At 49.5% G+C, this 16155-nt stretch overlaps 1 protein-coding gene across 4 annotated transcripts; it reads right to left on the bottom strand.

The window, feature by feature from the left end:
• Window positions 1-292: 292 nt before the first annotated feature.
• Window positions 293-14551, bottom strand: Cd300lg (CD300 molecule like family member g). Of its 4 annotated transcripts, none has more exons than XM_051158742.1 (8): window positions 14409-14551; window positions 12346-12678; window positions 10239-10370; window positions 9346-9679; window positions 7054-7166; window positions 5173-5225; window positions 1323-1448; window positions 293-857 (listed from the first exon to the last, which is right to left on the bottom strand). In XM_051158742.1, the coding sequence occupies exons 1-8, from the start codon at window positions 14449-14451 to the stop codon at window positions 738-740; spliced, it is 1254 nt and encodes a 417-aa protein (XP_051014699.1). In that variant the 5' UTR covers window positions 14452-14551; the 3' UTR covers window positions 293-737. The 4 variants fall into 4 exon arrangements, with proteins under 4 accessions (XP_051014699.1, XP_051014701.1, XP_051014702.1 ...); XM_051158744.1 differs by having other exon boundaries at window positions 9346-9427; XM_051158745.1 differs by lacking the exon at window positions 10239-10370.
• Window positions 14552-16155: the final 1604 nt, after the last annotated feature.

The following is a 16155-nucleotide window of genomic DNA, read 5'->3' as shown; positions in this document are numbered from 1 at the left end:
AAAACTAGGGACTCAGGGAAAGACAGTGGAAAGACAGGCAATCCCCGGCTGCCTTTGGCTGGTACCCTCCGACGACGTGTACTTGACTAGGGAGCACATGAGGAAGCTCCTGCGGTCAGAGTGTGATGATCAGAGCTCTAGGGAGCCCATAGTGAAAGGGAGAAAGAATATGCCAGCCTGGAAGGGGCTGAGGATCCATTAGGCCTGAGTGTAGGAATCCCTGGTCACTCGACGGAGCCGCGAAGTCCCGGGCATTGCTTGCCCTAGAGATGATGAGGCTCCGGAATTTTAATTATTTTATGAAGGGGCAGGATGCAGGTGTTTTGTAGACACACATGTTGCCTCCTCCGTGGCACCTGATGCAGGAGATTTGGAGGGAGGAGAAAGTGGGATCTGCCGGGGATGGGAGGCGGGACTGTTGCTGGTCAACCATGCCCAGGGAATTTTCTGCAATGCATACAAACTCAGCCCTCATCTAGTGAGCCTTGCTGGGCCCTGGTGAAGGCCCACAGTCATGCACTCTTCCTAGGGATTAGAATATGTTGGAGGTCCCCAGCCTCTGGCTGGAATTGTTAAGTACCACCCGGGGGGACTCCAGGGTCCAGAGACACGTCTTTGCCATCTTGGGGCCTGGAGGAAGGTGGACAGAGCCGGGGGATGGTGAGCAGAGCCTGAGAATTCACGCAAACTCAGCCGTTGAGCTTCACGGTGGTGCCTGACCACGGGGCGTTCTGCAGTTACACGGAGATGAACTCGGAGAAGGCCAGTTCCTCTGCAGACGTCTCCTGGGGAGGCGCTGCCTTCACGTCCTCGTCCTCCTCGGCGTCCAAGGAAAGTGCTGCCTCTTCTGCTTTAGTCTGGAGAGATGACAGGCGAGGTTGAGTGGTGGTACTGAGGCATCCTCGCTAGTTTTTACAACGTCATCTGCAGGGGGCGCTGCAGAGCCTCCTCCACAGCCCCATCTCATCTCTTGCGTGTGGTGAAGGCTTCAGGCTGGTTTCTAATCCCCCAGCTCCTCCCTCTGACCACAGATGCCCAAACGTTGGGATTACAAGCATGGACCACAATGCCCCACTCAGCTAGAACTGTTTAACACCCGGCAAACTATTAAATAATTTTTCTGAACAGGGAAAGGGAGAACGTAGTTTGGGTTCTGGTGAAATGACCTAGGTGTATGGCTTTGATAAACTAGGTGGACAGATGTGGGAGGTTGGCTTCTGGGGAAGAGGATGCTGGGGAAAGAACCACACCCTCCCCCCACCTTGTCCGCATTATCTCAGTGGTGTCAGATGGCATGGATTCCAGAGCCCTTCTGTCCACACCTGGCTGAGGTCCTGAGTCTCAGAGGAGGGCACAGCAAAGGGCTTGGGGTTGCCGAGACACTCTGGGGGCGCCGCCAGGTTGATCATGGCATCTACAGGGGTCCAGCTGTTCCCCGGCGGTGGAGGCTGTAAGAGAGACTTGGTCAGAACTCAGAACAGTGTGTTCTTAGCAGCCTGGATGGCCTGGAGTCAAGCCCAGAGGAGCTAAGGAGGAAGGACACAATTCCAAGGGCTACATGGCTTCCTCCACTTGGGAGTTGCCTTGGCAAGCCGGGAACTCTCAGGAGCTCAGGTTCCTCAGCTATAAAATGAGAGTTTTTCTCAGGGTCATAATATCCAGAGAACATTATTTTTTGACGACAGGACCTCAATAAATGTAACCCTGGCTGCAGACTGTAGACTTGCTATGTAGAATAGGTAGCCTTGAACTCACGGTGGTCCATGGACCTCCAGGATGCTAGGATTAAAGGCATGTGCCACTATGCCTTGCTGACATACCAACAGCCTTGCCCTTAGAGTGGATATCAAACAGACCTGTGTGTCAAGAGCAGTGGCCCAGAATGAAAGAAATATTGCAGGCACTTTAACAACTGGCACAAGAGCAGCTGGGGTCTCACCATATAGAGGAATCTACCAGCCCGTGGAATTCCCCTGTGTTTGTTACAAAAACAAAATCAGAAAAAAGGAGAATGGTAACAGATTTAAGAGCAGTGAATAGAATAATTCAACCAATGGGTCCTTTACAGCCTGGAATTTTATCTTCCTTGTTGCCTAGGTCATGGCCTATAATAGTAATTGACTTAAAAGATTGTGGGTTTTTTTGTTTTGTTTTGTTTTGTTTTTTTCACAATACCTTTGCATGAGCAGGATAGGGAAAGGTTTGCTTTCTCAATACCTACTCTGAACAGTAGTGGTCCATAAAGAGATGCCATTGGAAGGTACTTCCACAGGGGATTTTGAATTGTCCAACTTTATGTCAATACTTTGTGTGACAATCATTAGAAATAATTCATAGGCAATTTCCTCAATTTGTCATTTACCATTACATGGGTGATATTTTGTTAGCTGATTCTGATGCAGATACTTTAGAGAAAATGTTTAAGGAAACACAAAGAATTCTGCCATGCTGGTGGTTTCAGACTGCTCCAGAAACAAAGAAACAAACAAACAAAACCAAAAAGCCAGAGGGGAGATTGAATTACCTATTTGGGCTATAAAATAACTCAACAAAATCGACCACAAAAGGTACAGATCCATAGAGACCAGTTGCAAACTCTCAATGATTTTCAAAAATTTAATGTGATATTAACTGGCTGAGGCCTGCAATGCCTGGCTTTGGTTTTTTTTGTTTTTGTTTTTTTTTTTTTTTTTGAAATAGGATCTCATACATCCTAGGGTGGCTCTGAACTTCTTAGACAGCTGAGGATGACTTTGAACTTCTGATCCTTATGTCTCTACTTTGTTGAGTGTTGGTTGTTACAGGTGTACGCCACCAAACCCAGTTTTACGATGGCTTGCTTCATGCATGCTGGGTAAGCACCTTACCAAATAAGCTGCATCACAGACACCAGGCAGCATCTTCCCACCCAAAGAACAAGAACTTCTAGAATGGGGTGATTGTGCTATTTCTTTGCTTGTACTCAGAGAGAACAAGCAGGCTGTCTGCTCTTTTCTATGGTCCTCAAAGATTCACCAGAAGCAAACAACACAGCAGCAGACTTTGGTCTGTGGCTATCACATACTTAGGGGTAAAGGTTGGTTCTTTTTCCTGGAGGACTAGCCCTGGCTAGATTTTCCCCCCAATCTTTGCATTTCCATGTGGAAGGATGTAAGACAGGACTTGGGGGGGGGGGGAGAAATGGCTCAGCAGTTAAAAGCACATGCTGCTCTTCCAGAGGACCCGGGTTCAATTCCTAGCACCCACATGGTGGCTCACAACTGTCTCTAACTCCAGTTCTAGGACTGTCTGTAATGTCCAGGAGATCTGAAACTCTCACCAGACATACATTTGGGCAAAAACACAAAGTAAATAAGCTGTTTAAAACAAAAGGCACAAGGCCCTGTAGCCAGCACCACAAACCTTGGATAGTTTGGTCTAGTTGTGGTTTTCTTAGGCAGGGTTACTGTGGGCACAGAATTACCCTCTCTGTTGCTATGTCTATAAAATGGAGGTGATAATACTGCCTGCCCTGATAGAAAAAAACAAGGATTCAAGCCCCCATCACCTGCCACCACCTCTGTCTCTGTCATATGTACCCCAGGCTTGTCTTGAACAGCCATTCTCCTTCCTCAGCCTCCTGAATGCTGGATGTGAGGTGTATGCCACCATTCCTGTCCAGTTCCTTGGGACAGGACAAGTGTCCCCTACCATCTTTGATGTGAATGTGTGCAAAGAAAATCCCCATCCACTTCTACTCCTCCCCCAGCCTCTGCTGAAGACTGCAAAAAAGTCAAATGGGGGTGGGGGAGGGGCTGGAGAGATGGCTCAGAGGTTAAGAGCACTGCCTGCTTTTCCAGAGGTCCTGAGTTCAATTCCCAACAACCACATGGTGGCTCACAACCATCTGCAATGTGATCTGGTGCCCTCTTCTGTGCAAGTGAACATGTAGGCAGAGCCCTGTATACATAATAAATAAATAAATAAATAAATAAATAAATAAATAAAATCTTTAAAAAGTCAAATGGGAAATGAATTAAGCAAACCACGCATCCTCAGCCGGCTATGTTCTGGTGGCTGTGACCTCTGACCTTTGAGGTACCCTCTTCTATCCTTCCACCTTAAGGGGCTGCTACTCAGTGCCCTTCTGTTCACTGCCCTGGGCTCTTTCTTGTTCCTCCCTTTCTTGTCTGTAGGGGGAGTTCAGGTGCTGCAGATTAGAAGCAGCCCTGCCCAGAGTAGAAGGACAGGAGGTAACAGTGGGAGACAACCCACTCCCACCCCCCACCCTCCACCCCCACACCCCCCCCCCCACCGCCACACACACATATCCCATGGCTGGCTTCTCCTGAAGAGCTCCCCACCCCAACACACAGCCAAAGGGCTGGGGTCTGAAGTAGCCTATGGGGGCAGCCCTTCTGCCTCCATGACTTTTCCCTCACTCCCCTTTGCCACTTTTGGCCTTGTCCCACTTCCTGTGACAACAACAGCTGCTTCCTAAAGCAAGGAAGAGCCTTTTCCCACCGGGCCTTCCCCTGGGGACCTGACTGGAGTCTTTTGTCCTCACTGGCGCCAGGAAAGAAGGCGGCAGTGATAGTTCCTCTTTCCTGACCCATGTTTGGGGGGGGGGGGAGAAGGGTGGAAATGCCTTAGTAGTAACTAGGTGGATCTGGGCCAGGGGATCAGGCAAGGCGAAGTGGAATTTTTGTTTAATGAGTATAAGTCTGCCATCGGGGGTGGGGGTGCGGGGTGGGGAGGGAAAGACTGCCCTGGGAAACTCCTCTTCCCTTCAGAGGTCAGGGAAGGGTAGCCTTGGGCAGCTTGAGTCCTCAGAAAGATAGGCACAAGGATCTCAGTTCTTTTCCACACACATACCCTGGTTCCCTGTGTCGGGGTGTGTGTGGGGTGGGAGGCTCTTGCAGCTGGGTCCTCGAGCAGCTAAGCCAGCATGATCTCAGGACCCTCCTGGAGGACCAGAAACAATGAGCTGTGTGAAGTTTACTCTCTGGGCCGCCCCAGTTTCATGCTGATGGACACTCCGTGTAGCTCACACCCTAAAGGGATGGTCTCACAATTCCCACAGATCCCTTCAAGACTGGGAGCAAGCTCTGGGTGGGCACAAAGATGAGGCCAGAAGGCTGACCTCAGTCCCAGACGGCTTGATCTCAGATGTTGGATTCCCTGTGTCCTTACCGAGGATGAGAGGTAGACCTTCTCGTTCCTCTGTGTCTCTGTGGTCAGCCAAGCTGAAAGAGACCCGGAAAGAGAACCTTCAGGCCAGGAAGAACTCTGAAGCCATTCCCAGAATGCACAGGCTCATGGCACCTGCGTAGGAGGGCTTCCCAGAGGGCGCTGGCAGGCTTGACGCAGGAAACCTCGCCTACCTCAGCCCATTAGGAAGGAGCTGGCATTTGAGATCTTCCATGTGAGCTAGAAAACGAGTAAGGAAGCTGTACCCACTTCCTGAACTCTATCATGCATAGGGGATAACTACAGCATGGATCTTAACTGTCTCCTTTGAGGCTTCGTCCCCAGCTTGGCGCTGTTGAGAAGTGGTAAGACTTTGAAGAGGTGGGACCTAGGGGGAGGTCTTTAGGCTTTTGGGGACGTGTCTTTAAAGAAGGCTATGGAATCCCGTCTTCTTTTTACCTCCTAGCCACGGGGTGAGCGTTTTTTCTCTCTCCCTGTGGTCTATCTTTTCCGAAGAAGGCCAAAGAAACGGCCAACCGGCGTGAATTGATAAGGCCTTTTCTGTGTTGACCGGCACAGGGATCCTGCCAGAGGATTAATTTTCTTAAAGCAGGCTCTGAATCTGAGGCCGTGCATTTCTAACAAGCTACCAGAGGGGGCGCTGCTGTTCGCTAGGGGAGGTACAACTCCAGAGGTAAGCTGCTAAGTGGCTTCTTTGTTGAGGCTGTTCCTTCCCTGTGTGTTTCCTCCTGGCCTCCTATGAGGGGACCTGGGGACATGAATGAAGGTTAGATTTCTTCCTGGAGTCACAGAGACAAGGTAGGAAGCAAGCCTGGGATGCTACAGTAGGTATACGATGGGGTACCCCACAGCACAGGAGGTTAATGAGGAGGAGATGCGGGGCCTTTCCTGGCATCTGTAACAATTAATAACATCACATCACGATATCTGCTTGGCCTGTACCTTCCAGCATAGGAGCCAGCAGCCACACGTGTCACCCGAAGCCACACGTGCCACCCAGCACTGAAACGTGGTCCCTTGAAATCACACCTAAGCTTCCAAAGGCCCAGTGGGGGTTGGGGGGGGGAGGTGTAGGGTATGACAGTCAGCTTTTGTTCGGGTTTTGAAATAGGTCTGGCTGCATTGCTCAAATTCCTGGACTCAACTCGTTCCCCTGCCCAAGTCTAAGTAGCTGAGACCACGGGTTTACATTACAACGTCCAGCTTTCATTAATGTTTTAATATTGGCTCCATGTTGAATTGATTATGATTCGAGTTAAATGTTGTTAAAAGTATCTTTACTGGTTCTTTTGCTCTGTCTGTCTGTCTGTCTGTCTATCTGTCTATCTATCTATCTATCTATCTATCTATCTATCTATCTATCTATCTATCCATCTATGTAGAGTCTCACATATCCCAGGCTAGTATTGAACTCACTATGTATCCAAGATTAGCTTGAAGCTCCTGACCCTCCTGCCTTTTTCACCTTCCAAGTGCTGGGGTTATAGCCATGAGCTTCCATCCTGGCTTTTAGCTTTCACGTTAGAAAACTTTCACTCTCCGTTTGAGCTGTTCTTCCCAGTGCTGGCTGTCTCACGGCTAAAAAAAAATTTTTTTTGTTTGGTTAGTTGGTTGGTTGGTTTGGTTTTTCAAGACAGGGTTTCTTGGTGTCGCTCTGGCTGTCCAGGAACTCGCTCTCAGACCAGGCTGGCCTCAAACACACAGAAATCCACCTGACTCTGCCTCTCAAATGCTGGGATTAAAGGAATGCGCCACTATGCCCAAGGTTGTCAGACAGACCCACTGAGGCCTGCAGGTCTAAGTAGATGATGTAGCCCAGGAGGATGTGAGCCTCCCACTTCCCCCAACACCTCAACCACTTACCTTTCTTTCTCCACCGGAGCATGTGGCTGCCAAAGGTAATCAGACCTGCAGCCAGGAGAAGGGACAAGAGCACCAGGACTGGGGCCATCATGCGGACCATTGGGATAGACACACTGAAGGAGAGATAGAAGGAGCCTGGTGGTTGTTTGTTGCCAGATCAGCCATTTGTGTCCCTGAGTCCCATGCATAGGCTGAGAGAGCCAGCTCCTGGCCTGAAATCTAATTCAACCAGGCTGACAGGGTACTCAGACCCTGCATGCAGGCTTCCTGGGATTGAACCCTGGTCTTGACACTTCAGGGACAGGTGACCTAACCTTCCAGGGCACCGATTTCACCTGCTGGGAAGCAGAGCTACAAGGATGAAACACAGTAGGCTGTTTAAGATACTTAGTGCAAAGCCAGGTGAGGTTCCCTGTGATTGTAATCCTTGTATTTGGGAAATGAAGCTAGCCTGAGCTACACGAGCGATTTTATTTCAAACTCAAGATTTCCCACCACCACCACCACCAAAAATAAATCTTCACATAGTGCATAACTACATTTTCTGCTAAATTATATAATTCACGACCTGGGCGTGGTGGCGCACGCCTTTAATCCCAGCACTCGGGAGGCAGAGGCAGGTGGATCGCTTTGAGTTCGAGGCCAGCCTGGTCTACAAAGTGACTCCAGGACAGCCAAGGCTACACAGAGAAACCTTGTCTCAAAAAAACAAAACAAAACAAAACAAAAAACTAAACACCAAAAAAAAAAAAAAAGAAAGAAAGAAAGAATTAAATTAAATTAAATTAAATTTTTAAAAAATTATATAATTCACTAAGCAAAAATGACCCTGTGTTGTGCTAGGAAAACTGGGGTGCTAGGATTGAGTGTACAACCTCATACACGTGGGTAAGCACCCCACTATTGAGCTTTATTTCTTATCCCGCTTCTCACTTAAAAATTAGTTTTTATTATTATTATTATTATTATTATTATTATTATTATTATTATTATTATTATTATTATAAATGGTATTGAGTACATGATTAGGGGAGGGAGAGTGTGCCATGGCCCACATGCCAAGTCTGTTCTCTCCTTCTACTCTTTGTGGGTTCTGGGGAATCGAACTCCGATCATGTGAGCCTTGCATGCCAAGTGCTTTGTCCACTGAGCTGGGCTGTCTTACCAGCCCTGCTTTTTATTTTTAGGCAAGGTCTCATAAAGTTACCAAGCCTGGCCTTGAACTTGTGATCTTCCTATCCCAGCTTTCTGAGTAGTTGGAATTATAGGCCTACACCTCCACATCTGGCAAAAAAAAAAAAAAAAAAAAAAAAAAAAAATGGGGAGACTCACTGGCCCGTGAGTAGGTATCAGCAGCACCGGTTTGATGGTAGCACAGCACCCTGACTTTGAGCCCAGTCAGGCCCCTTACCTCCCAAGGAAATCAGGAAGCACTAGGGATCCAGTGTTTCAGAGCCCATCAGAGTGTGCTCTGCCTGGGGTACAAAGAACCCCAGCCCTACAGGACACTTCTGTCCTAGCCTGAAGCTGCTAGCAGTGACCTGCAAGTCAGGAACTGGGAGTCAGTGGAGCCCCTACTCTGGCTGCAGGTTGAGATCCAGCTATGTAAAGACAAAAGTTGGTGAATGGCTTTCATATGTCCATGAAGCACATGGCCCAGTGCAAAATATACAGGCGAAACCACGAGCTGGGATGGCTCGAACAGAAGACAGATGAGTTCTGGGACCAAAGTGGACCTGTCACCTCAGATGGCCCTGTGTGTCCAGGTCAGTAGGGCTGCAGAATGTGTGCTGTGCAAGTGTCCCTGTGAAGCCAGCACTTGGGAAGGCAGAAGCAGGCAGACCACTATGAGTTTGAGGCCAGCCTGGTCTACAAAGCGAGTCTAGGAGAGGCAAGGCTAACACAGAGAGACCCTGTCTTGGGAAAACAAAAACAAAAACAAGAAAAAAGGGGCTGGAGAGATGGCTCAGTGTTTAAGAGCACTGATTGCTCTTCCAGAGGTCATGAGTTCAGTTCCCAGCAACCACATGGTGGCTCACAACCATCTATAATGTGATCTGGTGCCCTCCTCTGGCCTGCAGATGTACATGCAGGCAGAGCACTGTGTACATAATAAATAAATAAATAAATCTTAAAAAAAGAAAAGAAAAGAAAGAAAGAAGAAGGAAAAAAAAAAGGTCCCGTGAGGGAAATGGGGTCTGAAATGGGCTGAGCCACAGGCTGTGGCCACAATGAAAGGAAGTGTCTGCCTGAAGGGAAGAGAGTACAGTCTTAGGTTCCCCCTGAACTCACCTGGACTTGGAGACGCTGCTGGCTACAGCCACGGCATCCTTCGGTGTGGTGAGGGGCAGCCAGAACACTGGGCGGGAGCTCCCTGCATGAGGAGAGGTTGCTGTGTGAGGAGAGCTCCCTGCATATGGAGAGGTTCCTGGGGGAACCTGGAAGGTTCCTGCAGACCGGGCTGGGGTTGCTGTGTGAGGAGAGCTCCAAGCATATGGAGAGGTTCCTGGGGGAACCTGGGAGGTTCCTGCAGACCGGGCTGGGGCCCCCTCGGTGAGTACAGGGGCTTTGACGCCTATCTTCCCCTGTTTGGCCGTGACGACTGTCGGGTGGAGATCAGGAGAAGCTACAAGTCCAAAAGCAATGCTTCAGCACCTCGAACCCAGACTGACCCTTGAATGTGAACCTTCCCACATCTCTCAGGACACCCTCAACTAAATCACTCCCCCAGGAGGCAAGCAGAGGCCTAGGTGAGGCCCCTTTGAGCAAAAAGACCTGGGCCAGGCATATAACCTATTTTTCTTTCAGAGGACCCTACACCCAAGACCCTCCTCTACACAACTCCACAGACACCTTCCTGGTCCTTGCCTTAGTCCAAGCCAGGGTCACCTCCTCTCTGACCAAAGAGCAAGTTCTCCATTACACCCAGCACAGGCCTTCTGACCCCTACTCCTCAGCAAGACATGACCTCCTTCAGCTGCCAAAGACTGTGCCAATGTCTGCTTGCCCCAGATCCCGGAGGAAGAGCTTTGGGCACAGCTGTAGCCATTTTCCATTTGACCCTGAGTCAATGCTGAACCATTCTGAGCCACTCTGGCTTCGGAGGTTGTGTGTGTGGGGGACATCTGGGCGGCCCTCACTATGTTTCCTGAGATGGGGAAGGGGCGGGAGAGCCATTGACTCACTCAGTTCTGGGAGCTGAGTCTGCCAGGCTTTTGCCTTGGGCTGCAAGCTCCTTGTAGCTGTAAGAGGCTGGAAGGAGGGAGTTGGGGAGGAAGGACAGCAGGTGCCAGCGGGGATGGCACTGTCCCTTTTTCCTAGAGGAAAGGGAGAGGCTGCTCTCAGGGGAGGCAAATATCACCACAGGTGGCAGCTTCCCCTCTGCCTCAGCAGAGGTGTGTCGTCGCTGTCTCCTCTGAGCTAATCAGAGGCTATGCCTGGAAGATTCCAGAGGTTCCCAGGCCTTCCCCACCTGTTGTCCACACTGGTCTCTCATTGGCTCATTCTGTGTCCCTTGCCCCCACCCTGCTCCCTTCACATCACCCTTTGCACCGATACCTGTATTTCTGAGACACGCCTTTGATCCTATCGCCTCTTACTTAGGAGCACTCAGTGACCCCCAAGCAGCCATGAGCTGAAATATTTACTTGGGGTGTCCCTCAAGGCCTTTGAAACTCAAGACTTCAAATCATCTTGTCAAAGTGTGGAGATGCCCGGTGTTCAGGGTCAACCTTTCTACCGCTGTGCCTTTGATACCTTGTTTCTCTGGGCAACATCTCCTACACCTCTGCCCCAGTAATATGGAGGAATTTACCTTTTCCTTTGTGCACCCCATTATCCTGGGTTTGCCTCCAGGGGAGCGAGTGCCCGCTTTGACTAGACTATGACTTTGGAGGGTCTCTTCCGGGGGCTGGGATTTTTCAAGGGCTGGTGTCCCGGGGTCTTTTCTGACCACACCCAGCCTGGACAGTCCGGGCTTGCTCTCCGGTCTCTATTGTAAACACTGTGCCAAGTACGTGTGCTCCCCTCCCCCCAAGCAGCTGACAAAATCTTCTGTAAATAAAGAGCAGCTTTTATTTTGAGTGTTTCTAAGTCTCTATCCATTGCCTTGGGCCTCCAGGTGCTGAGAGATAAAGGAAATAATAGCGGCTAGTTTGGCCCTGGAGGCGGTTAGTTCACTCTGGTCTGCTAACTCTTCAGGAAATCTGAGAGTTGGTTGTTAAGCGATTGGCAGGTAGAAACTGGCTTTGCAGGAGTGTTGCTACCATAGGAATCCATAAACATGATAGACCAGTGTCCCCAGTGGCTGTGGAGCAGCCACCCACACAGCCCTCCTCATTGTTAATATCAACTGCCATCAGAAGCCAACCAGCTCTGACATGAGATGAGATGCAGGGGGTCACACACTGAGAGGTGACCAGACACAAGATAGTCTCAGAGAGTTCAAGGCCAGCCAGGGCTGCATAGTGAGATACCGTCTCAAAAGCAAAATAAATAAAATAAAGACGGCGCCGATCACAAGGAGACATAAAGCGGATGTCTGTGCACTGGTGCACCGGTTAAGAACTGGAAGAGACTGGTGAACCTTTCAAATAATGGGGGAGCCACTCACCAGTGTTGCTTTTATTGCTAGAGGAATAGGGGTAGAAGCCAGGGTCTTACACACCAGACAAATGTTCTACCCCCGAGCCACACCCCTCAGTCTCATCAGCAAGGCTTTGATACTGCTGCCTTTGTCGTTCAGTTAATTTACTTTTGTTTCCCTGAATTGTCATAGAGACCCACAGGTGACAGGGACCTGGCCTTAGGGATGGGTCCTGGCTCCTGGGCCCATCTTTTGAACAGAGATAAAAGTGGCAGTGATCTGGCCTTGAATCCTGCCTGTTTTGCTTCCTGCTTCTACCTTGGGCCTGTTGCTGGGTGCCTTGGGGGTCTCTGCGCCCCATCTGTGGCACAGAGATTCGCCTAGCTCTCAATGACTCTCCCCCCCTCCTCTGCCTTCCTTCCCCTGGGTTCCCCAGATACGGAAGGTGAAAACAAAGGTGAGGCCGGTGCATGGTTAGGGGACACTGCAGACCTGGCCTGGGATACAACCATGGTTGGCCTGACCTCAGGAGGCTGTGGGATTATTTGTGACACGGGGAGTCCTGGAGAGACCTGGTGAGGTTGGTACCAAGACTGACCACCTTCTGTAATGGGGGAACTGAATCCACGGTTCAGATGCTCATATATATCCCTGGTCTCCTCTATGTCCCCCGCCACCCAGGCAGGCGAAGGAGAGTCATTCATTACCTGGGAAGACGATGAGAGAGACCTCAAAAGATTCATCGAAGCCCAGCCTGTCGACCCCACACCAGTACTTCCCTGAATCCTTCAGGGTGAGGCCCCTCATGGTCACGGTCATCGAGAGCTCTCTGGGGCTGTCTCGGATGGACATCCTGTCCCGTGTCACCTCCTGATCCCGATCTGTGTAGACAGTGTCAGAACAGCGGGACAGCACGATGCCACCCTGCCGGCACCAGTACTTCCTGTGTTCTGTCACCTTCTCCTCATAGGTACACTGCAGGGACACGGTGTCACCTTCAAATCCACTGATCTCCTTTGGGCCCTTCAGGGCTTCATAACCTGAAAGTACAGCGTGAACGGAAATGGGATTTCCATGGATCCAAGCCCCAGCCATGAGCAGAAGTCCTCATCTCAACAGACTTTTCTGTCAGGCCTTCCAGGGCAGCTCTGTAGAACCCCAGGGTTCTCCCTTCTTCTGGGGAACCTTAGGACAAACTTGTCACTCTTTCTCTAAACCCCATTAGTTGAAAGGGGGCGGCATAGAGCAGGTACCCTAGATTTGGACAGCTGGGAGTTTGAGTCCCAGCATTGGCACTCAGTTGTTTTGTGACCTTGGGCAAGTTGCTTAGCCCATCCGAGTTTTCTTTAGACGTTATTACAGATGATAATAACATCCTCCTTCATTGCACTTGAGAGACACAAGCCAGGCTTCCCAGATGGCTCAGAGGGTAGAGGTGCTTGCTGCTAAGTCTGATGACCTGAGTCCAATCCTCAAGAAAGAGACAAAGGGCTCAGACTGACCTCCTCATGTGTGCTGCTGCACTCGCGTACCAATGCATGTTCGTATGTGCATACACACATAATAAATACATGTAGGGAGACTTAAAACACAGTAGGAGCTAATTTTACATATCACTCAGGGAAAGCCAAAGAAACATGACCAACTGAGCAACCGACATCAATTATAAGATGCATCTCGGCTAGCCCAGCCCCTCTTGTGATCCCAGCTGCTTGGGATCAGAGCAAGTTCAAGGCCAGTCTGTCTGAGGTAAAACATGGAAAGAGGGCGTAGCTGTAGAGCACTCACTTAGTGTGCTCCAGGTTCCACCCAACCCCCGTGCGTTGCAGAAAAGAAAAAAAAAAAAAAAAAAAAAAAAAAAAGGGAAAAAATTACAAAATTAAAGGAAACGTTCCTGAGGGTGGCACTGTGGCACTCTTACTGTTTGGCCCTTTGCCCTTCTGCAATGAATGTACTAAACATTATATATATGTGTGTATACATATATTCTATATATATTCGTCCGTACATATGTATGCGCGCGCACACACACACACATGTTCAGCGGTAAGAATACTTGTGGTAAAAACCTGATGCCCTGAGTTTGATCCCCCTAATCCCACAGTGGAGAGAGAGCCCCAAAAGTTGTACTACTCTGACCTCATGAGTGCTGTGACATACGCATTCTCCTCTCCCTCTCCCTCCCTCTTCCTTCTCTCTCTCTCTCTCTCTCTCTCTCTCTCTCTCTCTCTCTCTCTCTCTCACACACACACACACAGAGAGAGAGAGAGAGAGAGAGAGAGAGAAATACATTAAAGCTAAAAAATAAAGAAAGAAAAAATTAAAGCAAAAAAGGGCCGGGAGTGGTGGCACACGCCTTTAATCCCAGCACTTGGAAAGCAGAGGCAGGCAGATCGCTGTGAGTTCAAAGCCAGCCTGGTCTACACAGGGAGTCCAGGACAGCCAAGGCTACAGAGAGAAACCCTGTCTCAAACAAAACAAAACAAACAAACAAACCAAACAGCTGAGTAAACAGAGTCTGCAATCAGAGCGGCTAAGCTCCCTTTACACCTGCAGAGCCAGGGAAGAAAACCTTGGGTCTGAGCTCAAAAAAAGCAAACGCTGGGCCCAGGGCTGCCTGGCTGAGGATGGCTTGGCTGGGGTGAGATGCGGAAGTGCCCCCCTCCCCCCACTTCTTCACGGTGTGGAGGGAGCTGCTGCAGGTCACAAGAGCAAGCTCAGGCCTGCACCTGTATGGCCCCCTCATCCTTACCACCTCGGTCCCCCTCACCTGGGAGCACCAGGCAGCACCACAGCAAGATCAGAGGTCGCATGGTTGGGGGCTGAACGCGGCAGGAGCAGATGCCTGCAGTGGCGAGCTCCTCCAGACTACTGGGTACTTTCACTTCCTGCAGAATCAAGTGCCTGGCTGGGATGGGGAAGGGAGGGGAGGGGCGTGGGTCACCATGCCCAGCCCAGCCTTGTACACGTCTCTACTTTTCCCTTTCCTCAGTGCGCCCCCTGCTACCCAGTGTCGGATCCCACAGCCTTCAGACCCACAGGAACTCCAGCCCCTGTTTAGCCTTAATCTGTGATCTACTGGTGCAATTCAGGACTCTCAGACGCTGATATATTGTTTTTCCTACTATTAGGAGTTCCTGCAGGGTGCAGTGGCACATGCCTTTAATCCTACCCCTCAGGGAGACAGAGGCAGGGAGATCTCTGTGTGTTCGAGGCCAGCCTGGTCTACAAAGCAAGTCCAGGACAGCCAGTGCTACACAGAGAAGCCCTGTCTTGAAAACCAACCAAACAAAAAGAATTCCTAAAGGTGTTCAGAACTTGCCACTGTTACTATAAGAATCACAAACCCTGGAACAGTCAGTATTTGCTGATCTATCCAAATACCCCGCTGTTTGGAAAGTTATGAGTTTTTAGGCCTGCCCCTAGATCTGAGTATCAAAGTACTGAGTATGGAAGCAAATCTGTTGCCTAGCATATCACTGATAATATGTTTAAAACTATTTCCCTATTTTTAGCATTTTAAAAGTTAATTGTTTTTCATTTTGTTTAGTTTTTATGTGTCGATGCTTTGCCAGCATTTATGTCTGTGCACCCTGTGTGCACAGTGCCCCAAGAGGCCAGAAGAGGACCCTGGATCTCCTGATGCTGAAATTACAGATGACTGTGATCCACCGTGTGAGTGCTGGGAATCGAACCAGGGTTCTGGAAGAACAGCATGTGCTCTTTACCACTGAGCCATCTCTCCAGCCCTCAATTTTTTTGTTTACTAAAAATTTTAAATTATATTCTCAGGGGCTGGAGAGATGGCTCAGAGGTTAAGAGCACCGTCTGCTCTTCCAAAAGTCCTGAGTTCAATTTCCAGCAACCACATGGTGGCTCACAACCATCTAATAATGTGATCTGATGCCCTCTTCTGGCATGCAGGAATACATGCAGATAAAGCGGTTAAATACATTAAACAAACAAACAAACAAACAGATAAATACATCTTTTTCAAAAAGATAGAGCAGAGATTGAAGGACAAGGGTAAAACTTTTAAGGACCAACGGTACTGCGCTTCAGACCGTCATCCCATCGTTTGGGGCGCAGTACCGCTCTTGGACACCGGGTGGCGGTATAGGCAGGGCTGAGTTGAGTCCGTGAAAACCTTCTGCCAGGCGCGTTGAAAGGCGGGTCCCCTGAACCAAGGGCTTTGTTTAGCTAGCAAGGCACTGTTTCCCTTCGCAGATTTGTTTATTCTTTCAAGGGAACAGAACAAACACGCACGCTAGAGGGAGCCCTGAGCCATTTTTTCCAAAACAGACGTCCTTCATGCTTGCAAAGTATAGGATCTAAGCAAATGTTTATATAATACAGATATGGTAAGAAAGAAGGGAAGGCAAGGATGGAAGTGCTACTCGTAATTCACCTTCTGCTTTAGAAAAACCACTGTTAATATTGTGGTATGTTTTCTTCCTATTTCCCAAGGGGTGTCGGGGCATGGTAGTAGCAGTTAAAGCATTAACTGAATGGATGTG

The sequence above is a fragment of the Acomys russatus genome, chromosome 16 (assembly GCF_903995435.1).
Source record: "Acomys russatus chromosome 16, mAcoRus1.1, whole genome shotgun sequence".
NCBI lineage: Eukaryota > Metazoa > Chordata > Mammalia > Rodentia > Muridae > Acomys > Acomys russatus.
Note: the sequence above shows the minus strand (reverse complement) of the source record. Positions and strands in the feature narration are given on the sequence as shown.

Coding starts and splice junctions, on each gene's coding strand:
- Cd300lg (XM_051158742.1), bottom strand. CDS start 14,451: ATGCGACCTCTGATCTTGCTGTGGTGCTGCCTGGTGCTCCCAG. Junction 10,371..12,345: donor CTCTCTCATCGTCTTCCCAG/GTAATGAATGAC, acceptor CCTTTCCTCTAG/GAAAAAGGGACAGTGCCATC. Junction 7,167..9,345: donor AGCAGCGTCTCCAAGTCCAG/GTGAGTTCAGGG, acceptor TCTCTCCTTCAG/TGTGTCTATCCCAATGGTCC.